Below are 24,621 nucleotides of genomic sequence, written 5' to 3' on the forward strand. Positions count from 1 at the left end.
CCCAGCCCCCAGCCGGCGCCCCTCTGACAGCTGTCAGTCTGTTCTCTGTATCCACGAGTCTGGCTCCAGTTTCACCTGCGATGCAATTGCCCCAGTCATTTCCAGGGAGGAAGGGCACTGGGGTGCCCAGAGGCCCAATATTTCTATTTCCCCAGGCTGGACAAGGCCGAACTCGATGAGGAAGCTCAGCGTCTGCTGAAAGCTCTGGAAGAGGAGACTCCCCCGCTGACCATTTCACATCGGCCTTGGGAGAGCGAGGAGCTGGGGTGAAAGGGGTGCTCCTCTGACGGGGCGCGCCCTGGCGTAATCTCAGAGAGGCTGCCGCCTGGTCGCCGTGGGTGCTCCTCCTCCTGGCACATCCCGTCCCGCAAAGTGTCCATCCCGGCGGTGGGGGCTGCGCATCCCCAGCGGCTCCCTCACAGCCATTTGCGGGATGACCACGGAGCACGAGCGGTGTGCACGCGCCGCCGGGGCCTGAGGCCGGATCCCCGGCTCCCTGAAAGGCCCAGCCCGCCCTGTAAGGTTTAGAAGATCAAACACATTAAAGGATACACATTTTGGAAAGCATGCCGTTAGTGTCCTCATGGATGTCTTCGAATGTGGGAGCTTGGGTTTGAGGGAACCACCATCCTCGGACACTTCTCACTGAGAAGTGATGCGAGCCCAGCCCGTGTGGCTCAGCGGTCTGCCCCTGCCCCCGGGGGCGTGTGGGAGGCAACCAATCAATGTCTCTCTCACATCGATGTTTCTCTCTCTCCTCTCCCCTCTCTCCCCCTCCATCCCTACCCTCCCCCTCATTCTTTCTGAAAAAGCAATGGAAAAAATATCCTCAGGTAAGGATTAAAAAAAAAAAAAACAACCACGCTTTTTCTCCACTGCCGGTTATTTCCAATGGAAAAATCCTTAAGTATTTTGACCCCAATCCAGAGACTTATGTAAGCAAGTTACAACATTATGTAAGGCTTAAGATAACACCGTGTCCCGGCCGGGCGCGGCTCAGCGGTGGAGCGTCAACCTGGGATCCAGGCGACCTGGGTTCGATTCCCGGTCAGGGCCCATGCTGGGGCTGCAGCCGATCATGACTCGCTCATCATTGATGTTTCTGTCTCGCTCTCCCTCTCCTCTCCTCTCTCTGAGGTCAATAAAGATATCTTTTTTTTTTTTCTTTTTTTAAAAATATAACAATGTGATCCTTGAATGACATCATTTTTATGACTAGATTTTCCCACAGGTGATTCCAGGAAGCCCGAACATTATCATTGCAGCCTAGCCACAGTCATAGGGTGCTGTGAAAAAGATGCATATTGATTTTATCTGCAGTCATTAGGAAGCTAAGGGGTGCTTTGCTCCCAATAACACTGTTGTATTTTCTATGCCCATCGGTGGTACTAAAAGTTGCTATTTTAAGTCTTCCATCCGCCACTAATTTAAGACAACTATTCTCGATTAAGCTGTTTCCTGCTATTTATTTAGAGGGGTGTGTGTGTGTCTATTTTTGTTTTAATACATACCCAAGGATATTTCCCCCCCATTGATTTTCAGAGTAGAAGGGAGGGGGAAGGGGAAGAGAGAAAGAGAGAGATCATCTATGGGAGGCACACACCCTGGACCTGGCGGGGGGGGGGGGCAGGGGTTCGAACCTGCAACCCAGGTAAGTGCCAGCCGAGGCTCTAACCACTGAGCCGACACCACCGGGGAGAGCTCTTTTTGATCCTTACGTCGTTCTTTCTAATGGAGCGAGATGGTTCTTGCTGAGTTCTTTCGTTTTTTCATACTCTCAGTTCTCGCTCTCCCCCCTCCTGGGTCATTTTTAGGTTTCTGTGCCCGAGTTCGCGCATTCTTTGCTCCATCGGGTCCGCTCTATTTCCCAAGCTCTGTAATTCATTCTCCATCCCATGGGCAGGGCCCTTCAAGCTCCAGGATTTGTCGGGTCCCTTGTTATAGATTAAACATCCTTGGGGAAGCGCTCCTTTTGCTAATTAATTTTATTTCGGAGGTCACTGCCCTGCCCTTCGGAGTTTTCTTGTGCGTTGCTGAGTCTCTTCACGACTATAACCTGGAGTTCCCTGCCATTTAAATCAGGTTTTCCTGACTTTGGGTCTGGTTCCCAGGAGACCTGTCATTTTCTGTTCCCATGTTGCCTAGATTGTTCGTGGTACTCGATGGATCGGTGGATCGTTCCTCTTCCTACAGTTTCCTTGTTTACATTCCTTTTTTTAAATAAATTTTTAAAAATCCCATTTTGATCTTAAGAAGCCGCGGGTTGCTAAGGTGTTTTCTATGTCGTGTTCCGGTAGGAGGCGCTATGGCGCAGGCGTTCTTCCCACCAGCTCCGCCTTCCCGGGGCCGCAGCGCGCGCGGCAGGTGCCTGGGTCCCGCTGCGTCCTCGTGACTCGGTGGCGGGGCCCCACCCCCGCCTTGGGGCGAGGCGGCAGGTGAGAGAGGCGCCGGGCGGCGGGCGAGCTTGCGGCCTTGCTCCCGCCGGGCCTCGGCACGTTCCCACCGCCCTGGGCTCCGGATTCTTGGACGGTGCCGTCGTCCAGTGGGCCACGGCGAGGGGGCTGCTCCCCGGCTCCTGCGGGGCCACCAAACTGCACCTGTGGACGCCGTCGCTGCCCCGCCCTCGTCCCGCCTTCTCCCTGCGGACGTCCCAATACACCTGCCTGCAGACGTTCCCATGCGCGCACCGCTCGGGCACGTGTGTGTTGAGGAAACGTCGCTCAGGGATAGATGTTGGACTTTTAAGTCAAGGGGAGGTATCGAGGGGCCTTTCACTGCGCAGTGAGGCTGATGCAACCCTTCAGCACTGAGATCTGACCAGTGTCTGGTCTAATAAAAATCACATTTCCGAATCTCCACTCATCGGTCCCTGCAGGTCGCCCTAATGAGCCCCGGCAGGTGTGGCACCTGTTCAGTTCCCAGTCGGGGCACATGCCCGGGTTGTGGGTGTGATCGCCAGTAGGAGGCGTGCAGGAGGCAGCCGCTGGGTGTTTCTCTCTCCCTTCTTCTCTCTCTCTCTCAAATAAATAAAAACATATTTTTAAAATACAGTATTACCTTTTTCAAATGCATCTACCAGCTTAATTCAATGCTTTTGTTGTTTTAACATACGGAAACACCTCGCTGTCATCATTAAACATTGCCTGGTTCTCCTTTGCCTCTACATATGTAACACTCATGTCCTTGACCCGACGTGGAATTTTATTTTTGTTGAGTGTAATTTTAAAAAATTATAATAAACTAGTTTTTTCTTTCAGATTTAAAAAAAAAAACTTTATTGTTGAAAGTATTACAGGTGTCCTGTTCCCCCCCCCCAACTGACCCACTCCACCTCGCTCCCACCCCCTCCCCAGGCCTTCACCCCATTATTAACTGTGTCCATGGGTTATGCATATATGCATGTAACTTCTTTGGTTAATCTCTTCCCACCCTCCACCCCCCTTCCCTCTTTCCTCTGAAATATGATCGTCTGTTGCATGCATCAGTGTCTCTGGATCTATTTAGTTCATCAGATTCTTTTGTCAATTAGCTTCTTCTTAAAGAAGACTCTTCAACTTTTCCTGTAGTGTTGGTTTGGTGGTGATGAACTCCTTTAGCTTTTCCTTGTCTGAGAAGCTCTTTATCTGACCTTCAATTCTAAATGATAGCTTTGCTGGGTAGAGCAATCTTGGTTGTAGTTCCATGTTTTTCATCACTTTGAATATTTCTTGCCGCTCCCTTCTGGCTGCAAAGTTTCTCTTGAGAAATCAGGTGACAGTCGTATGTGTGTCCCCTACAAGGTACAAGTTAGGTAACTAACTGCTTTTAAAATTCTCTCTTTGTCTTTAACCTTTGGCATTTTAATGATGATGTGTCTTGCTGTGGGCCTCTTTGGGTTCCTCTTGTTTGGGAACCTCTGTGCTTCCTGGACTTGTAAGTCTATTCCTTTCCCCAGGTAGGGGAAGTTTTCTGTCATTATTTTTTCAAATAGGTTTTCAATTTCTTGCTCTTTCCTCTCCTTCTGGCATCCCAATAATACAAATGTTGGGCCTCTTGAAGTCCCAGAGGCTCCTTATACTATCTTCATATTTCTGGATTCTTTTTTCTTTTTGCTCTTCTGGTTGGATGTTTTTTGTTTCCTCATGTTCCAAATTGCTGATTTGATTCTCAGCGTCTTCTACTCTACTGTTGATTCCCTGTAAATTATTCTTCACTTCAGTTCCTGTAGCCTTCATTTCAAATTGGTGCTTTATTATGTTATCAATTTTCTCACTTATTTCCCTAATAGTCTGCTTAAACATCCTTATAAACAAAATTCTGAACTCTGTATCTGTTAGCTTGCTTTGATCTATTTCATTTAGTTCCTCTTCTAGAGATTTCTTCTGTTCTTTCCTCTGTGACATGTTTCTTTGCCTCCACATTTTGGCTGCTTCCAGGTGTTTGTTTCTATGTATTAGGTAGAGCTGCTACGTCTCCTGGAATTTGTAGAGTGGCTTTGTGTAGTAGGTGTCCTGTAGGGTCCAGTGGCTCAGCCTCCCCAGTCCCCTGAGCTGGGCCTTCTAGGTGCTCCCCTGTGTGGGCTGTGTGCACTGTCCTGTTGTAGTTGAGCCTTGGTTGCTGTTGGCATCACTGGGAGGAACTGACCCCCAGGCCACTCAGCTGTGAGGACCAGCTGCAACCACAGCCAGAGAGATGCTGTGCTGGAGACACCCCTGTGGAGCAGGATTTCCTTCAGTGGGGCTTTGGTGTTCACCAAGTGTGCCCCTTGAGTGTGTCACTCATGGATGTGGTAGGGTTGTAATCCAGCGTGGTCGAGTCTCTGGGGCCTCCCGGGAGGTGCAAAGTCAGCCTGTGCCAGTGCCTTGCCCAGGGCCCCCCAGCATGAGCTACACAGCAAACCGTAGTTGGCTGCTCCTTGTGCTGGGCTTGGAGGTGCCCAGGAGAGGCCCAGCTATGAGCCAGTACAGCTGCCGCTAGTGCCAGGCCTGGGGCTGCTTATCAAGCCGCATGGGACAGCTGCTGCTTGTTTGAGAGATTTTAGGGAAGTCCTAAGCATGGGGCTCAAGAGGCCACTTGCACAGAAAAGCCCCTGGAAATGGCCTGGGTGAGCTGCAGGTGGGGAGGGGCGGGGCCTCCGGGAATCACAGGGCGGGGCCAAAGGTGTGAGCCAGGTGCTGGCGATTCAAATACCGCGCCACCCTACCAGCTGTGTGCGGGGAGGACTCGCCAAAGGAGCCATGGCCTCTGCCAGCCCTTCTGCCCGGGTGGAAGCCGCCCCTCCAGCTCTCCCCCGACTTCAGGCAGGTCAGTTCCCCCCGAGTGTCCCAGGTCCTTTCAGGCTGCCCCCTGGGGCTGGGCTCAGAGGGAGCGCCCGAGTGAGTCCGTGCCGGCCCTTAAGAGAAGCTGCTGGGGCTCCCACGGCCTCCGGGACCCTCGGCGACAGTCCCCGCTGGGTTCACAGCCCGGAGTTGTGGGGACGTCTCTTCCCGGTCCTGAAGCACTGGGCTGGGGACCTGATGTGGGGCTCGGGCCCCTCGCTCCTCTGGAAACCCCCACCGCCGAGATGCCCTCCGGGGTTTAACCTGCAGCACGGAGGGTGGGGGGGCTGGGGGGCTGGGGGAGGGGGCCGCATCCGTGTCTCCAGGATCCAGCCCGTATCCGCCGGGGTCTCCGCGCCTCCTACCGGTCTGGGTGCTTCCTCAGTTCCCTGGTTGTGGGGCTTCTGTTCAGCTAGACCTCAGGAGGCTCTGAGTGACGTTGGCTCGCATATTAGTAGTATTTTGCTGTGGTTCCGGGAGGCGGCGGGCGCAGCTGTTCCCTACCCGGCCAGTTTGTTTCTCTAACGCACCACCTTCAATACCCCGCGTGAGCACCAGAGCCCCTCGAGCAGGACGGCCCGTGGATTTCAACACAGCCGGGCAGGAAACAGTCCTGTGCCAGCTTTCACTGTGCAGAGCATTTCAGGACGTGCCACTCCTGTGGTTTCAGTGGACGATCAAAGACAAGTGTCAACAACGATCCGAAAGGTTATGAAAGTGCTCCTCCTACATATTTCTGAGGCTCTATATTTTGGATAAACTACAACCAAAATAACAGATTAAATGCAGAAACAAATATGAACCCTGTGGACTTCTAGTGACGTAACCAGAGCTGAGACCCGCAAGGATGTGAAACGTGAGCAGGTCCCTTCCTGTCACCTCCGCGTTCATCTGGGAAACAGTCATTTTTCATGAAAACATGATTTCTGCTAACACGTCATAGGTTATTAATATTCAAACTGAGTTAATAATTATTCAGACCGTTTGATGCCTGTGTGGCCAGAGTGACAGCCGTCATCCCATAAACAGCATTACTTTGGGGTCCCCCCTCATTTGTAAGACGGGTCAGAGGTGCTGAACCCAGAACGTGGGGGAGTCGCTGAGAACATAGCCCCTGGGCCAGGACTTGGGGAGACGGGGTGACCAGAGCGCCCCCTGCGGGAGGGTCAGGACTCGGCCTCGGGCCCCCAGGCCTGGCTCTCAGGTCTCAGCCCGAGGGCGGAGTCTGGGGCGCAGGGCTCAGGGCTGGGGAGTCCCCAGCTCCCCGGTTTCACTTCCCTTCTCCCAACCTGTGTGGGGGCCTCCTGCCCGGATACTCATGACGCGCACACACTTCTCACTCCCATTGGCTGTGCGATTCCAGGGCAAGCCAATCAGCGTCACCGCCCCTCCCGGGTATCACTTCCCGCTGACGCCTCAGGACTCAGGTAGACCCCGGACCCGGACGACCCGGGTAATGGGGTCCCCACCCCACCTCCTGCTGCTCGCGGGGGCCCTGGTCCTGACCCGCGCCTGGGCCGGTGAGTGCGGGGTCGGAGGGCGCGGCCTGTGCGGGGAGGAGCGCGGGACCCGGAAGCGCGTGTCCAGCGGCCCCCCGTCTCCCGTGTCCCCCCCAGGCCCCCACTCCCTGAGATATTTCTACACCGCCGTGTCCCGGCCCGGCCGCGAGGAGCCCCGCTTCCTCTCCGTGGGCTACGTGGACGACACGCAGTTCGTGCGGTTCGACAGCGACGCCGCGAATCCGAGGATGGAGCCGCGGGCGCCGTGGATGGAGCAGGAGGACCCGGGGTATTGGGACCGTGAGACGCGGATCAGCAAGGAAAATGCACAGATTTACCGACTGAACCTGAAGTTCCTTCGCGGCTACTACAACCAGAGCGAGGACGGTGAGCCCCGCGGCCCGGCCCTGTCACCAACACCCATCCCCACGGACTGACGGGTCGCCCAGAATGTCGGGGTCCGAGCTTCACCCCCAGGCTGCGGAACCGCCCTGCCCCCCACCCGGGAGGAGCCCGCGGGGACTTTGACCTGGTTTCACTTTCAGTTTAAGTTCAGTCCCCGCAGGCGGGGCGGGGGCGGGGGGGGGGGGGCTATCAGAGGGGCGGGGTCGGTGGGCGCGGCTGACCTGGGGCGGGGTGAGTGGGCGTGGCTAACCGAGGGGCGGGGTCAGGGTCTCACACCATCCAGAGGATGTACGGCTGTGACCTGGGAGCCGACGGGCGCCTCCTCCGCGGGTATGATCAGTTCGCCTACGACGGCGCCGACTACCTCGCCCTGAACGAGGACCTGCGCTCCTGGACCGCGGCCGACACGGTGGCTCAGATCTCCCGGCACAAGTTTCAGGAGGCTGGTGAGGCAGAGAGTGAGAGGATCTACCTGCAGGACATGTGCGTGGACTCACTGCGCCTTTACCTGGAGAAGGGGAAGGAGACCCTGCTGCGCACAGGTACAGGGCCCGCAGCGCCCTTCTCTCCCTCGGGTGGGGCTCCTGCGTGGAGACGGAAATGGGGACCGTGTCAGACACCCCTGCCCTCCTCTCAGGGACAGTTAGGGTGCAGTCTCTGGGGGTGCAGGGGACATCACCGCTGAAACAAGCGCTCAGTGGTTCCCATGGACCCTGGGGTGGCTCTGGGCCCCAGGGGGCCTTTCTCTCGGGCCTGTTCCCTGCCCCACACCCCCTGTCTGAGGTCTGAGCCCCGCTGCTCTGAGTCCTTGGCCTCCCCCCAGGTCAGGACCAGAAATGCCTTTTCTGCCCTCAGAGACCTGCCTCCCTCCCGCCCTGGGCTGTGCTGCTCTGACCCTGGAAGTTCCTAAGAGACCAATAGGTCATCCCCCTGCCTCTGTCCAGGCTGGTGTCTGGGTTGTGTCCCTTCCCCCACCCCGTGTCCTGTCCCTTCTCAGGATGGTCACCTGAGCCCTGCTGGAGGGTCCCAGGGTGGAAGCAAAGTTCCTGAATCTTCTCCCCCTTCCCTCAGACCCTCCAAAGACACACGTGACCCGCCACCCCATCTCTGAGCATGAGGTCACCCTGAGGTGCTGGGCCCTGGGCTTCTACCCTGCGAACATCAGCCTGACCTGGCAGCGTGATGGGCAGGACCAGACCCAGGACATGGAGTTTGTGGAGACCAGGCCCGCGGGGGACGGGACCTTCCAGAAGTGGGCGTCCCTGGGGGTGCCCCCTGGAGAGGAGCAGAGATACACCTGTGTTGTGCAGCACGAGGGGCTGCCGGGGCCCCGGGCCCTGAGATGGGGTGAGGAGGGGACGTGGGCACAGAGCCTCTTCCCAGGGAAACAGGGGCCTCTGGGGGCTCCAGTGGGCTCAGGGCTGAGGCCTGGGGGTCGGGGCCTCACCCTCCCTTCCCCTCTCTTCCCAGAGCCTCCCTCTCAGACCCCCTTCATCATCATGGGCGCTGTTGTTGGCCTGGTTGTCCTCGGAGCTGTGGTGGCTGGAGCTGTGATGTGGGCGAGGAGGCGCTCAGGTGGGGAAGGGGGGGTGTGAGTTTCGTGTCCCCCTGGGGTGTCATCCCAGGGAGACGTGTGTCCTGCTTCATTCATGGGAAGCACCGTCCCCAGGCCTGGGATTGCCAGTGTGAGGTCTGTGTGCTGACTTCCTGTTTAGTGAGGCAGGTGTGACACTGAGGGACACATGTGTCACCTGATGGTCCTAGTGATGGGGACCTGACCCCAGCAATCCCAGGTCAGAGGGGAGGTCCCTCCTGAGGACAGACCTGCAGGAGGGAGGCAAGTCCAGTCCCTGCACATGCACTTTCCTCAGGTTTCCTGACCCTGCCCTGGGTCTGTACAGGCACAAGGTTCTGGAAACTTCTCTGGGCCCAGGACTAGGCTCCTTTAGGACCTCATGGCCCTGCCCCCTCCCTGGTCTCTCACAGGATGTTTTCTTCCCACAGGTGGGAAAGGAGGGAGCTACGCTCAGGCTGCCAGTGAGTATGGAAGGGGTGCCCCCTGAGACCCTGGGACAGTGTAGATGGGAGCCCATGGGGACCCCGCCACCCCATAGTCCCTCCTTCAGCCTCCTGTCCTTGGTTCTGATCACGTCCTGCTGTGTCCACCCCAGGCAGTGACAGCTCCCAGAGCTCTGGTGTGTCTTTCTCAGCTTCTAAAGGTGAGACCCTGAATGGGGAGGGTTTGGGGCAGAGGGGATGGGACTGGGTTACGGGGACTCTGTGGACATTGTGAGCATGAAGTGGACCTTTGAGAATGTGACCAGTTAGAGCCACTGTCCTGAACTTGTTCCTGATGGTTTCCTTCCACAGCGTGAGGCAGCTGCCTGTGGGGACTGAGTGATGGAAGATTTGTTCAGGCTCCCACTTGGTGACTCAGGAACCTCAGATTGGGAGGCTTTCCAAGCCCTGTCCCCCAGGTTCCCTCCCCACACTTCCCTGTCCAGCAGAGGTGGGGCTGCCCCCCCCCCACACTTCGATTGCAGTGATCTGCAGCTTCTTACTCCTGTATTGAAATGAGACCCCTCCCGGCCTGTGGGGCTCAGTGGTTGAATGTCTCGCATCCACCAGGAGGTCTCTGGTTGATTCCCAGTCAGGCCCATGCCCAGGGTGTTGGCTGGATCCCCAGTTGGGGGCGGGCAGGAGGCAGCCAATCAATGTTTCTCTCTCATCCATGTTTCTGTCTCTCGCTGTCCCTTCCTCCATGAAATCTGTACAAACATTAAAGAAATCGAAGAAATAGGCTCTGGCTATGACTTTGTTTGTTGACTTCTTGCCATGAGGGCTGATGGGTAATTAGAGGAGAGGGTCCTAAAGTCTGAGAGGAAATACAGGGGAGCACCTAGGACTTTCCAGAAGCCCTGTGTGTGCTGTGCTGAGCCTGGGCAGGCGGACGGGAGAGGCTGTGAGGACCGAGTGAGGTCGTGGCCTGTGCCCAGTGGGCGCCCAGAGCATCGTGGGCTTTGACGTGGTCACTGCCCGGCTGGGTCACCTCTCTGCTGCTTTGACCTTGTGCCTTCATGGAACCTTGTCCCACCAGGACCCGTGGTCACAGGGACTCACATCCCTAGGCCCTGTCACTCGTACTCGTGAAGCTCACTGTCCAGGACCCTGGCCAGTGAGGTGGGAGGGGCCTGGTCAGCCTGGACTCAGGCCTGGGTCCCCCTCAGCCCCATCTTCTGGGTGTTTGTTGTTTCTCTTTTCTGTAGAGATTCCACCTGTGACTGTGTGTGTGAGTTTTGGTCTCGTTCTCCTGGTGGCTCCCTCCCCTCTGACAGCAACAGGGTCACTTTCCTGTCATTGTCCAAAAGGTCCCACAGTCCCTGCACCTGTGAGTCTGGTGTCTGGAGACCGATTTTCAGGCCCATCCTGCTCTCTCCTCCTTCCAGGGCCTGAAAGTTCCTCCCTCTGACCAAGCTTGGTCTTCCTGGGACCAGCCCCATCCTGAAGCTTCCAGGCCCCTCAGCCAGGAGCCATCTCATTAGCATCCCAGAGTCACCTGTCACTCGGGAGATGCCCAGGGTTTCGGAGCTGGGTGCCAGGAACCGGGGCCAAGACCAGACCTTTCCTCTCATCCCCAGGCCTCTGACCAGAGATCCATCAATAGCAAAAGTGTCACAACAGTTAGAGATGCTGGGAATTTACTGGGTCCCTCCCAGTCATGACCAGGAGTCCAGTCATCGCCCTATTGAGGATGTTTCGTGGCCCATTCATTTATGAAAGTTGCCCAGCAGTTTCAGAGGGGGAATTAAAATTAAGCCATAATGTGACATCGCCGCTCAACTCCCAGGCTGGGGAAATTAGGAAGCCAGACAATCAGCTGTCAGCAGGAACGTGGACTCATTCCCTCTCATGTTGCTAGTGGGAGAGTCCGTGGTTTCAATACTTTGAAACCCCTTTGGCAGACTCACTACATACACCAGAGACTGACAGAGGCACAGAGGAGACGGCAGGGAGTCAAAAGCCAGAAGGGCCCTGGGCAGTTTGGGTCAGTGGTTAGTGTCGGCCCCCAGGCTGAAGGTCTGAGGGGTGGATTCCGACAAGGGCAGGACCTCGGTTGCAGGCTCCATCCTGGGCCCTGGTGGCAGCATGTGCGGGAGGAACCAGCCCCTGTGTGTCTCTCACATCCATGTTCCTCTCTCTCTCTCTCTCCCATTCTCTCTGAAAAGCAATGGAAAAAATATCTTCGGTGGAGGATTTATAAACACACAAAACGTCAGGAGGACGGATGGACTGACCTGGAGATCCCTGCTGGCTCTCAGGGGCAGGGTCTCCCGATGCTCACAGGTGGGGGCCACACACCTGCTGTCCAGCCGGGAACGTCATTCAAGGAGACCCACTTCCCCGATCCCCCCTTCAAACAGTAAAAGGGACAGGACTTTATGAGACCCCAGGGACCTCACCTGGCTGGTCTTTGCTCCAGGGGGTCCCAGGTTCGATTACAGCCAAGGGCAGGAGGCAACCAATTGATGTGTCGGTCTCACATCCATGTTTCTCTTTTTGTTTCCCCTGAAACCCGGCAGTGGGATGCAGTTTTCTCTGTCTCCCTCCAAGATTTGGGGGCTCCCTTCTCTGAGTGCTGCGTGTTGTATGTGTGTGTGGCTTTGTGCAGGTGAGGCAGGAAGAGGAGAGAGAAACATTGCTGGAGACCATCTCTACCTGTCAGGCCTCAGGAACAGTGTGACCGGTGGAACATGCCTGGCCTACTCTCCCATTTTACACTTTATTTTTTTTTAATTTTAATTTTTTAATTTTTTTTTTTAAATATCTTTATTGATTTTAGAGGGAGGAAAGGAGAGGGAGAGAGAGATAGAAACATCAGTGATGAGTCATTGATCGAGCCTACAACCCGGGCATGTGTCCTAACCGGGATTGAACCCTGATTGCCTGGATCCTAGGTCGACCGTCAACCGCTGAGCCACGCCCGGCCGGGCCCCATTTCCCATTTTAATCCTCTTCCCTCACAGCGCAGGTCGCCACAGACAGTCAAGGAAACAGGGAACACCTCCCATCTCCTCGGTCTCTGCGACGGCGGCTGCCACACCTGCTGCCTGGGAGGCTGTGACCTGTGACTTGCTCCAGCCGAGGGATCACAGTGGCCATGAAGCGCACGCTGTGTCCGCAGCACCCTGGCCTCTGTCCTGCACTCAGGTCAACCTTCCTTTTCACAGGGGAAACGGAGGCACAGAGTGGAAACCAAACCCCGGGTTGGACTCGCTCCTGCAGGGGAGCCTGACACACAGTAGGAGCGTCAGGCCCAGAGGCGGGAGTTTTAACAAACAACCTGCCCAGGGCTTCTCCCCCAGTCCTGCCATCACCCCGTCACTACTGAGGGGGCGCGGTTTTCAGAGCTCAGTGCCGGGGTCCTAGTGTCCTGCACCCTGAGTGGGGGCTGAGAAAGGAACCACATCCTGGGAATCCCGAGCTGAGGGTCACAGCGCCGCCCTGCGCCCCCTCCTGTGCCGCCTGCACGGGGTTTCCTAAGATGCATCCAGTGGCCCTGAAGGGAAAGGGACTTGGGGACTCCGGCTTTGGTCTCAATTCCCTGTCTCCTGGGCTGAGCCAGGCAAAGGCGTCCTGGTCCTGTAGGAACAGCAAAGACGATGCCTCCTGAGGCGGTGCCTCCATGAGCCAGCCTGTGTCCACCTTTCTGCTGTTTCTGGTGCAACCCTGTTAGGGACTCGTAAGGGCTTCCATCCAACTCTGAGGGGACACGGACCCTGACGCGGGTGACAGGGGCTCAGATAACCCGCCTGACCCTCGTTTGTAAAACCCAGAGGAAGCAGAGAGACAAAGTGGGGGCCGCAGAGCCCCTGGAGGTGGAAAGCAGCCTGCTGAGTCCTGGGGTGACTGACGCTCATTTCGTGGGGACCGAGGAGGGTGGGAGGCCCCCCCAGAGCCCAGGACCCGCCTTCTCAGCAGGTGAGGCCTGTAGGGATTCACAGTGAACGTTCTCCGGCCCCGGGGCCTTTCCAGTGCCGAACAGAACTTCGGGACACACTTTAGGGACATTGTTTCTACTCAGAAGGCTGCTGACCTTGGACGGATACTTTGTATCCAGTCGCGCTGAGGACGAGAGTCGAGGTCTCAAAAGCGCACTCACCGTCTGCAGTCGTCCCGAGGTGGACGATCCCGCATGTGAACATTCATGTGCACTTTCCTTCCTTTATCTCACTCTCACCCCCGCGGCCTCCCACTCGCGACCTTCACGCCGCGTCGCTCACAGCCTCCGGCTCCCGCACCGGCTCGGCCACCCCTCGGCCCCCCCCCGGCACGACCCCGGCCTTGGCGCGCCGGCCCCGCGCCCGGGCACACGCGCCGTGCGGGCCTCGGGAACTGTAGGCGCCTCCGGGACGCGGGCGCCGCGACTCCGGGCGGGTCTCCGGGTCCCTCCTCGCCCGCCCCGCGCAGCCCGGCGCTCGGCCCGACTCGCGACCCCTCGAACGAACCCCGACTCCGCCCGGAAGCCAGCCGCTCTCACCCGAAGGACTTCGGGAGGCCCCGCCGGGCTCCGAGTGCGCGGGCGGCGAATCATCCGCGGGGCGAGACTAGGGGAGGAGCTCACCCAGGGGGGCACAGGCGGGGTTCAGAGGGAGGGGCCCGGGGCGCGGGCGGGGGAAGCGCTGTTTGAGAGTGTGCGCGCCTGCGCCTGACGTCAGAGGGCTCGAGGGGCGTGGCCCAGGGATTTTGCGGTGAAACCCGGCAGCGGGTCCAGAGGCCCCTACTTCGTGCCCCCCAGCACAGCTTTCCGGTCTCTCCCCTCCCTTGGAGACCGAAGCGTCCCTAGTTCCCGGGAGGGAGCTCCGCAGACCCGCGCGCTGTTTGGCTTTGTGACCTGTGCGGGTGGGACCGCGGCGTCGCGCGGGTGCGGCCCGCTGAGCCTGTCCCTGCGAGTGCGACTTCCTTTCTGCGCTGAGTTTTCTGATTTAAGGTTAAGAGCAGCGACTGGGAACCCCGACTGTGTTGAACCTCAATTCTGTGACCACAGCAACTTGGCACTTTTCTCACCTGTAAAATGGGGACATTCGTGTTCGCGTTCGGAGGCCCTGAGTCAGAGGACGTCTTTGGGACCAGGCCGCTCGGATGGAATCGCGCTCTGCCCTTGCCTGCGGGGACGTGGCGCCTGGTCTGGGGCCACGAGCACCGCCACTGGGAGTTTAACTACATAAGGTTTAAAATTGTTTTTTCAGGGGATCCAGCAGAAGGAAAAACAGAGTCCTCTCAGACCTTCCTTTCAAGTGGATGGAGACACCACAAACGAATGAGTGAAAGAAATAGTAGATCGAATGGAGGAAAGGACTCTGCAGGAACACAAGGCAGAGAGAGGACAAGAGAGTGGAGACAATTCGAAAGATTTGTTGTCGGCCGGGCCCGCGGGGTTCAGCGGTTCAGAATCGACCCCGAACCAAGAGGGGGAGGCCCGGTCAGGACAGGCAGCCGGGGGATGTGTCTCTGCAGCCGTCTCCCTAACTCTCTCTCTAAAATCAATAAAAAACATATTTTTTAAACAGGAAAACTAAAGAGAGCTCGAGTCTACCTATGCTGCGAAAACAGCGCCCCCTGCCGTCATATCCGCGAATACGCCTTTTCTCTGTCATTGTTCCCTCTGAGAGGACCGTCTGTATCAGTCCGCCTGTCTGTCCTGTCTAATCTCCTGCTAAAAACGCACAGAAACTGCTGTTACTGAGATTTGGAGGATTGACGCCCACGTTCTCAACAATGAACCTGAGCTTCTACCTCAGGAAAAATGAACCAACAGTTGGCAAAAGACAGTCCAGGTTTCCTGATAAAATGTAAACTCTCAAGAGAAAACCAGGGCTTTGGAAAACTTGGGCCCCACCACGTGCTCTACACAGCGCCCCAGTTCTGAGACTTTTCTAGTGGGATCTGCGGTAATATTAACAGACGGCAGTGTTTGGTGACATGTATTAAATGCGTCCCCACAAGAAGATCCCCCAACTCAGTGAAACAACGCACCCCTTTCAATGCCCTCGTGAGCACCAGAGCCCCTCGCAGGACAGCCCGAGGCTTTCAACACAGCCGGGCAGGAAAGACTCAGTCCAGCTTTCACTGTGCAGAGCATTTCAGGACGGGCCACTCGTGTGGTTTCAGTGGACGATCAAAGACGACTGTCAACAACGATCCGAAAGGTTATGAAAATGCTCCCTCTCCATGGTCCCTGAAGCTGTGCATATTTATACCCCGCAACCCAATTAGGGGATTAAATGCACAGACAAATATGAACCCTGTGGACTTCTAGTGACGTGACCAGAGCCGAGACCCGCAAGGATGTAAACGTGAGCAGGTCCCTTCCTGTCACCTTATCTGGGAAACAGTCATGTTTCATGAAAACATGATTTCTGTTAACATGTCATAGGTTATTATTCAAACTGAGTTAATATTTTTTCAGACTGTTTGATGCCTGTGTGGCCAGTGTGACAGTTGTCACCCCCATAAACAGCATTACTTTGGGGTCCCCCCTCATTTGTAAGACGGGGGAGAGGTGCTGAAACCAGAACTTTGGAGAGTCGCTGAGAACACAGCCCCTGGGCCCGGACTCAGGGGGACGGGGTGACCAGCGCGCCCCCTGCGGGAGGGTCAGGACTCGGCCCCAGGCCCCCAGGCCCCCAGGCCCCCAGGCCCCCAGGCCTGGCTCTCAGGTCTCAGCCCGAGGGCGGAGTCTGGGGCGCCGAAGCTCAGGGCTGCGGAGTCCCCAGCTCCCCAGTTTCACTTTCGTTCTCCCAACCTGTGTCTGGGCCTCCTGCCCGGATACTCATGACGCGCACACTTCTCACTCCCATTGGCTGTGCGGTTCCTGGACCAGCCAATCAGCGTCACCGCCCGACCGTGTCATACCTTCCGGCGGACGGGACCTGACGCAAACAGTCCTGGGACCACGAGAACGCGGGTCATGGGGTCCCCACCCCTCCTCCTGATGCTCGCGGGGGCCCTGGTCCTGACCCGCACCCGGGCCGGTGAGTGCGGGGTCGGAGGGCGCGGCCTGTGCGGGGAGCAGCGCGGGACCCGGAAGCGCGTGTCCAGCGGCCCCCCGTCTCCCGTGTCCCCCCCAGGCCCCCACTCCCTGAGATATTTCTACACCGTCGTGTCCCGGCCCGGCCGCGGGGAGCCCCGCTTCCTCTCCGTGGGCTACGTGGACGACACGCAGTTCGTGCGGTTCGACAGCGACGCCGCGAATCCGAGGGAGGAGCCGCGGGCGCCGTGGATGGAGCAGCCGTGGGTGGAGCAGGAGGACGCGGGGTATTGGGACCGGAACACGCGTATCTACAAGGAAACCGCACAGACTTACCGAGTGAACCTGAAGAACCTGCGCGGCTACTACAACCAGAGCAAGGACGGTGAGCCCCGCGGCCGCCCCGTCACCACCCCCACCCCACGGACCGGCCGGGTCGCCCCGAGTGTCGGGGTCCGAGCTTCACCCCGAGGCTGCGGAACCGCCCTGCCCCCCACCCGGGAGGAACCCGCGGAAGCTCAACCGGGTTTCATGTTCAGTTTAGGTTCAGTCCCCGCGGCCGGCGACGGGGCCCGTAACCCGGGGTCGGGTTGAGTGGGCGGGGCTGACCCGGGGCGGGTTGAGTGGGCGGGGCTGACCCGGGGGCGGGGTCAGGGTCTCACACCATCCAGAGGATGTACGGCTGTGACCTGGGACCCGACGGGCGCCTCCTCCGCGGGTACGATCAGTTCGCCTACGAAGGCGATGACTACATCGCCCTGAACGAGGACCTGCGCTCCTGGACCGCGGCCGACACGGCGGCTCAGATCACCCGGCGCAAGTGGGAGGCGGCCGGTGAGGCGGAGGGAGTCAGGAACTACCTGGAGGGCCGGTGCGTGGACTCACTGCGCCGTTACCTGGAGAAGGGGAAGGAGACCCTGCTGCGCACAGGTACAGGGCCCGCAGCGCCCTCCTCTCCCTCGGGTGAGGCTCCCGCGAGGAGACGGGAAATGGGGTCCGTGTCAGACACCCCTGCTTTAGGTGCAGGGATGGAGTCCGCCCGGGCTTTGAGGTCAGGGACCAGAGAGGGACCCCCGCCCTCCTCTGAGGGACAGTTAGGGAGCAGTCTCCGGGGGTGCAGGGGAGACCACCCCTGAAACAACCCCTCAGCGGTTCCCATGGACCCTGGGGTGGCTCTGGGCCCCAGGGGCCCTTTCTCTCGGGCCTGTTCCCTGCCCCACACCCCCTGTCTGAGGTCTGAGCCCTGCTGCTCTGAGTCCTTGGCCTCCCCCCAGGTCAGGACCAGAAATGCCTTTTCTGCCCCCAGAGACCTGCCTCCCTCCCGCCCTGGGCTGTGCTGCTCTGACCCTGGAAGTCCCTAAGAGACCAATAGGTCATCCCCCTGCCTCTGTCCAGGCTGGTGTCTGGGTTGTGTCCCTTCCCCCACCCCAGTGTCCTGTCCCTTCTCAGGATGGTCACCTGAGCCCTGCTGGAGGGTCCCAGGGTGGAAGCAAAGTTCCTGAATCTTCTCCCCCTTCCCTCAGACCCTCCAAAGACACACGTGACCCGCCACCCCATCTCTGAGCATGAGGTCACCCTGAGGTGCTGGGCCCTGGGCTTCTACCCTGCGGACATCAGCCTGACCTGGCAGCGAGACGGGCAGGACCAGACCCAGGACATGGAGTTTGTGGAGACCAGGCCCGCGGGGGACGGGACCTTCCAGAAGTGGGCGGCCCTGGGGGTGCCCCCTGGAGAGGAGCAGAGATACACCTGTGTTGTGCAGCACGAGGGGCTGCCGGGGCCCCGGAACCTGAGATGGGGTGAGGAGGGGACCTGGGCACAGAGCCTCTTCCCAGGGAAGCAGGGGCCTCTGGGGGCTCCAGTGGGCTCAGGGCTGAGGCCTGGGGGTCGGGGCCTCACCCTCCCTTCCCCTCTCTTCCCAGAGCCTCCCTCTCAGACCCCCTTCATCATCATGGGCGCTGTTGTTGGCCTGGTTGTCCTCGGAGCTGTGGTGGCTGGAGCTGTGATGTGGGCGAGGAGGCGCTCAGGTGGGGAAGGGGGGTGTGAGTTTCGTGTCCCCCTGGGGTGTCATCCCAGGGAGACGTGTGTCCTGCTTCATTCATGGGAAGCACCGTCCCCAGGCCTGGGATTGCCATTGTGGGGCCCTGTGTGCTGACTTCCTGTTTAGTGAGGCAGGTGTGACACTGAGGGACACATGGGTCACCTGATGAGCTAGTGATGGGGACCCGGCCCCAGCAGTCCCAGGTCAGAGGGCAGGTCCCTGCTGAGGACAGACCTGCAGGAGGGAGGTGGGTCCAGTCCCTGCACATGTACTTTCCTCAGGTCTCCTGACCCTGCCCTGGTCTGTACAGACACAGGGTTCTGGGAACTTCTCTGGGCCCAGGACTAGGCTCCTTTAGGACCTCATGGCCCTGCCCCCTCCCTGGTCTCTCACAGGATGTTTCCTTCCCGCAGGTGGGAAAGGAGGGAGCTACGCTCAGGCTGCCAGTGAGTATGGAGGGGGTGCCCCCTGAGACCCTGGGACAGTGCAGACGGGAGCCCATGGGGACCCTGCCACCCCACAGTCCCTCCTTTAGCCTCCTGTTCTGGGTCCCTAACCATGTCCTGTTGTGTCCACCCCAGGCAGTGACAGCTCCCAGCGCTCTGATGTGTGTCTCTCGGCTTCTAAAGGTGAGACCCTGAATGGGGAGGGTTTGGGGCAGAGGGGACGGGACTGGGTTATGGGGACTCTGTGGACATTGTGAGCATGAAGTGGACCTTTGAGAATGTGACCAGTTAGAGCCACTGCCCTGAACTTGTTCCTGATGGTTTCCTTCCACAGCGTGAGGCAGCTGCCTGTGGGGACTGAGTGATGGAAGATCTGTTCAGGCTCCCACTTGGTGACTCAAGAACCTCGGATTGGGAGGCTGTCCCAGCCCTGCCTCCCAGGTCCCCTCCCCACACTTCCCTGTCCAGCAGAGGCGGTGCTGCCCCCCCCCCCTTCACTTGGATTGCACTGATCTGCAGCTTCTTACTCCTGTATTGAAATGAGACCCCTCCCGGCCTGTGGGGCTCAGTGGTTGAATGTCTCCCGTCCACCAGGAGGTCTCTGGTTGATTCCCAGTCGGGCCCATGCCCAGGGTGTTGGCTGGATCCCCAGTTGGGGGCGGGCAGGAGGCAGCCAATCAATGTTTCTCTCTCATCCATGTTTCTGTCTCTCCCTTTCCCTTCTTTTCTCTATGAAATCTATACAACCATTTTAAAAAACAACAAAGACTCTGGGTCTGACTTTGTTTGTTGACTTCTTGCCATGAGGGCTGATGGGTAATTAGAGGAGAGGATCCTAAATTCTGAGAGGAAATACAGGGGAGCACCTAGGACTTTCCAGAAGACCTGTGTGTGCTGTGCTGAGCCTGGGCAGGGGGACGGGAAAGGCTTTGAGGACCGAGTGAGGTCGGGGCCTGTTCCCAGTGGGCGCCCAGAGCATCGTGGGCTCTGACGTGGTTACTGCCCGGCTGGGTCACCTCTCTGCTGCTTTGACCTTGTGCCTTCAGGGAACCTTGTCCCACCATGACCCGTGGTCACAGGGACTCACATCCCAGGCCCTGTCACTCGTCCTCGTGAAGCTCATCTCCACGACTCTGGACAGTGAGGGTGGGAGGGGCCTGGTCAGCCTGGACTCAGGGCTGCGCCCCGCTCAGCCCCATCTTCTGGGTGTTTGTTGTTTCTCTTTTCTGTAGAGATTCCGCCTGTGACTGTCTGTGTGAGTTTTGGTCTTGTTCTCCTGGTGGCTCCCTCCCCTCTGACAGCAACAGTGTCACTTTCCTGTCATTGTCCACAAGGCCCCACAGTCCCTGCACCGTGAGTCTGGTGTCTGGAGATGGATTTTCAGGCCCATCCTGCTCCCTCCTCCTTCCAGGGCCTGAAAGTTCCTCCCTCTGACCAGGCTTGGTCTTCCTGGGACCAGCCCCATCCTGAAGCTTCCAGGTCCCTCAGCCAGGAGCCATCTCATTAGCATCCCAGAGTCACCTGTCACTCAGGAGATGCCCAGGGTTTAGGAGCTGGGTGCCAGGAACCGGGGCCAAGACCAGACCTTTCCTCTCATCCCCCAGGCCTCTGACCAGAGATCCATCAATAGCAAAAGTGTCACAACAGTTAGAAATGCTGGCACGTCACTGCGTCCCCCTCAGTCATGACCAGGAGTCCAGTCATCGTCCTCTTGAGGATGTTTCATGGCCCATTCATTTATGAAAGTTGCCCAGCAGTTTCAGAGAGGAAATTAAAATTAAGCCATAATGTGACATCGCTGCTCAACTCCCAGGCTGGGGAAATTAGGAAGCCAGACAATCAGCTGTCAGCAGGAACTTGGACTCATTCCCTCTCATGTTGCTAGTGCAAGAGTCCGTGGTTTCAATACTTTGAAACCCCTTTGGAGACTCACTACATACACCAGAGACTGACAGACACAGACGACACGGCAGGGAGTCAAAAGCCAGAAGGGCCCTGGGCAGTTTGGGTCAGTGGTTAGTGTCGGCCCCCAGGCTGAAGGTCCGAGGGGTGGATTCCGACAAGGGCAGGACCTCGGTTGCAGGCTCCATCCTGGGCCCTGGTGGCAGCATGTGCGGGAGGAACCAGCCCCTGTGTGTCTCTCACATCCATGTTTCTCTCTCTCTCTCTCTCCTCCATTCTCTGAAAAGCAATGGAAAAAATATCTTCGGTGGAGGATTTAAAAACACACAAAACGTCAGGAGGAAGGATGGACTGACCTGGAGATCCCTGCTGGCTCTCAGGGGCAGGGGCTCCCGATGCTCACAGGTGGGGGCCGCACACCTGCTGTCCAGCCGGGAACGTTATTCAAGGAGACCCACTTCCCCGCTCCCCATTTCCAAAACAGTAAAAGGGACAGGACTTTATGAGACCCCAGGGACCTCGCCTTCCTCTGAATTTCGGGGGAACTGCTGAATGCCCCAGGGGACACCTGTGAGTCTGGGAGCAGAGGGGGTTAGAGAAGGAACCTGTGCCCCCTGAGGTAAGGAAATGGGGGGAAGCGGTGGGTGTGGGAACAGAGGGGAAGGAGTGGGACCTGAGGGCCGCTTTCCCAGGGGCTCCGAGGGTCCCTTTGGCCACTCTGCCTCGACCAGGGTGGCGGGACCATGGGTGTGCAATTCTATGCTGACTCCACAGTCCCCCCAAACAAACTTTTCTCCAGTGTGTCTTGACCGTTTATTACTTCACGTGATCTTTTTATTTCTCTGTGGACAGTGTGGGAATTTTATAGAGAGAGCGTGGACTCCACCCAGTCAGCAGACAGCACTGAGGGGAAACCTGACTGAGGGTCCCGGGGCCCAGCTCTGACCCTGTGTACACAGCTTCGGGGACACCCTCTGTTTGGCTTCAGCCTTGACGACCTCCCACCCGCTTCCCTCCGGTAACCAAGTTACTTTTGCCCGTGTCTCTGAGCTTCAGGTTTATGTCCCACGTGTGAGTGAAGTCAGAGGGGTCTCAGCGTCTCCTGAGGGACTTATTTCCCTCAGCACGATATTCCCACGGTCCATACCTGGTGTCGCAAATGGCGGGACTTCAGTTTGCTCTCACTGAGCACCTGGGTTTGAGGCTGGGACGAGGAAGGGAAACACTCTGTCATCATGGAGCTTCTATCCTGGGGGAAGGAGGTGGGTGCTGGGCTGACTAAACATATTCTATGACAGACTGGAGAGTGAGAAAAGCCTTGGGGAGAAAGGAGGCTGGAGAGCAGACAGGGCAGTGGGCAGTGTCTGTGTGGCCCCTGTGCGTCCCACAGTCTCTCAGGACTCACACTCATGGACAAGCATCGTTAGGGGAGCGAACTCACAGTGGGGTCCCCAGCACATCGAGTTTCTGTTCTCATTTAAACTTTACGTGTTTTCAGATAGACATCCCCAGGTCCCCCAGGCCCCTCCATGCTGTCCCACAAGGTAAGATCCTTTCCTCTCGCGGCCCAGTAGTACCCACGGAGGGAATGTCCCAGAGCTTTTCTATGACTCACCTACCGACAGGCGCTGGGCTGCTTCCAAATCTTGGAAATTGTGTATAACCCTGCCATGGACATAGGGGGCAGGTGTTCTTTCAAATTAGCGTTTTGGGGTCTCTTTAGACCTGGAGATTGTTATGCTGAGTGAAATAAGCCCGTGAGAGAAAGACAAGTCCCCTATGATCTCACTTATATTTGGAATCTAATGAACTAAATAAACTGATGAACAAAATAGATCCAGAGGCCTGGAACCATGGAGGAGACGGACAGAGGTCAGAGGGGAAGGGGACGGGGGGACCTGATGAAAGACAGTGAAGGGATGAGCCAAAGGACAGACACGCACAGCCCATGGACCCAGAAACACTGTGGTGAGGGCCAGGGGGACGGGGCGGGGGCTGGGTGGAGGCTGGCAAGGGGGGGAAATGGGGACAACTGTAATAGCGTCAATAATAAAAGTAAAGTGAAAATAAAATAAATTTGTTAAGAGTAGATGAGAAGTTCTGACACCCACACCAGTTGTGACTCTGTGATGTGACACATACGTCAGTTCACCGAATCCTGGTCATCATGTCACAATATGTACCTATATCAGGTCATCACACAATGTCCCATGTCCCTTACACCCCAATCAACCTGGGGGGAAATAATATTGAACCAACGGAAACACAAACAGAAGTAAAAACCAGGCAAGTAGACATGGAAGGCGAGGCCTTGTCAGACGTGTCTAGACCTGCGGACGAGCCGTTTGTGGACGTGCCGGTGGGCAGCCCTAAGGTGGCCTTCGGTGGCCTTCAGCTGAGACAGCCACACCCTTCAGTGCAGGTGGCACCTGTGATCTGCCCCCAACCCACAGGGAGAAACCATGAGGCGCCTGTCAGTCCCTTCGCGCGTTTCTGAGAGTTTCTTCGGCCCGGCCGACAAACCCCGGCCGGTGGGTTTGCTGCTGCGACTCCTCACGCGAGGATCTTCTTTCCATTGATTTTTAGGAGGAGCGGAAGGGAAGGAGGGAGAGAAACATCGATGTGAGACAGACACATCAACTGGTCGCCTCCTGCCCTTGGCTGTAATCGAACCCGGGACCCTCGGGAGCAAAGACCAGCCGGGGGAGGCCTCCCTGCGTCCACTCTCAGGCAGAAGTCAGGGGACAGAGGCGGCTTAGGAGAGGACACTGAGCCGGGCCTGTGGGACACTGCGCAGGACACGCCCGCCCAGCTGCCTCAGCGGGCTCTGCCCGCTCTGCTGGGCTGGGGTTGGTGGGCGTGCGCTGGGCATGGCCCGCGTGGGATTCACGCCAATGCTGAGATGCCCTGCGCCTCCCTGTGTCCTGGGGTCCCTGACGATGCGGGAAGAAAGCACGGGGTTCCTTTGGGGTCCGAGCCGAGCTTTGGGTGACCAGGGCCGGGAGCTGCTCAGCCACGAGCAGAAGGCTCTGCTCACTGTCTCGGACCCGACGGAGCTTTAGACTCGGTGTGAGGACCATGGGAAAATGGATGAAACTGTGGTGCAGAATTAGGGTTGTGACTTTAACAGTCTGACATAAAATACTGGGCATTGGCACGCACACTCACACACGGCGCACCGACCGACAGTCCCAGAGAATCCTAGTCCGAGGTACAGCCACTTTAGGGTATAAGGACCCTTTTTGTTTCCCCGAACCCCGGCAGTGGGATGCAGTTTTCTCCGTCTCCCTCCAAGATTCGGGGCTCCCTTCTCCGAGTCTCCGTGCTGTGCGTGGCTGTGTGCAGGTGAGGCAGGAAGAGGGGAGAGAAGCATTGCTGGAGACCATCTGCCTGTCCCGCCTCAGGAACAGTGTGACGGGTGGAACATGCCTGGCCCACTCTCCCATTCCCCATTTTAATCCTCTTCCCTCACAGCGCAGGTCGCCACAGACAGTCAAGGAAACAGGGAACACCTCCCATCTCCTCGGTCTCTGCGACGGCGGCTGCCACACCTGCTGCCTGGGAGGCTGTGACCTGTGACTTGCTCCAGCCGAGGGATCACAGTGGCCATGAAGCGCACACTGTGTCCGCAGCACCCTGGCCTCTGTCCTGCACTCAGGTCAACCTGCCTTTTCACAGGGGAAACGGAGGCACAGAGTGGAAACCAAACCCCGGGTTGGACTCGCTCCTGCAGGGGAGCCTGACACACAGTAGGAGCGTCAGGCCCAGAGGCGGGAGTTTTAACAAACAACCTGCCCAGGGCTTCTCCCCCAGTCCTGCCATCACCCCGTCACTACTGAGGGGACGCGGTTTTCAGAGCTCAGTGCCGGGGTCCTAGTGTCCTGCACCCTGAGTGGGGGCTGAGAAAGGAACCAGATCCTGGGAATCCCGAGCTGAGGGTCACAGCGCCGCCCTGCGCCCCCTCCTGTGCCGCCTGCGCGGGGTTTCCTAAGATGCATCCAGC

General features: G+C 57.9%; 2 protein-coding genes across 2 annotated transcripts; both read left to right on the forward strand.

The window, feature by feature from the left end:
• The first annotated feature begins 6,698 nt into the window (after positions 1–6,698).
• Positions 6,699–10,112, forward strand: LOC148091127 (patr class I histocompatibility antigen, B-2 alpha chain-like). Its single transcript, XM_087826990.1, has 7 exons — positions 6,699–7,183; positions 7,468–7,743; positions 8,273–8,548; positions 8,672–8,776; positions 9,206–9,238; positions 9,373–9,420; positions 9,572–10,112. The coding sequence occupies exons 1-7, from the start codon at positions 6,754–6,756 to the stop codon at positions 9,574–9,576; spliced, it is 1,173 nt and encodes a 390-aa protein (XP_087683116.1). The 5' UTR covers positions 6,699–6,753; the 3' UTR covers positions 9,577–10,112.
• Positions 10,113–16,147: 6,035 nt separating this feature from the next.
• On the forward strand, positions 16,148–19,415 carry LOC107546525 (BOLA class I histocompatibility antigen, alpha chain BL3-7-like). The gene is made up of 8 exons (XM_087826994.1): positions 16,148–16,233; positions 16,330–16,614; positions 16,884–17,159; positions 17,753–18,028; positions 18,152–18,256; positions 18,684–18,716; positions 18,852–18,899; positions 19,051–19,415. The coding sequence occupies exons 1-8, from the start codon at positions 16,170–16,172 to the stop codon at positions 19,053–19,055; spliced, it is 1,092 nt and encodes a 363-aa protein (XP_087683120.1). The 5' UTR covers positions 16,148–16,169; the 3' UTR covers positions 19,056–19,415.
• Positions 19,416–24,621: the final 5,206 nt, after the last annotated feature.

This window comes from Miniopterus natalensis, chromosome 18 (genome assembly GCF_054644295.1).
Source record: "Miniopterus natalensis isolate mMinNat1 chromosome 18, mMinNat1.hap1, whole genome shotgun sequence".
NCBI lineage: Eukaryota > Metazoa > Chordata > Mammalia > Chiroptera > Miniopteridae > Miniopterus > Miniopterus natalensis.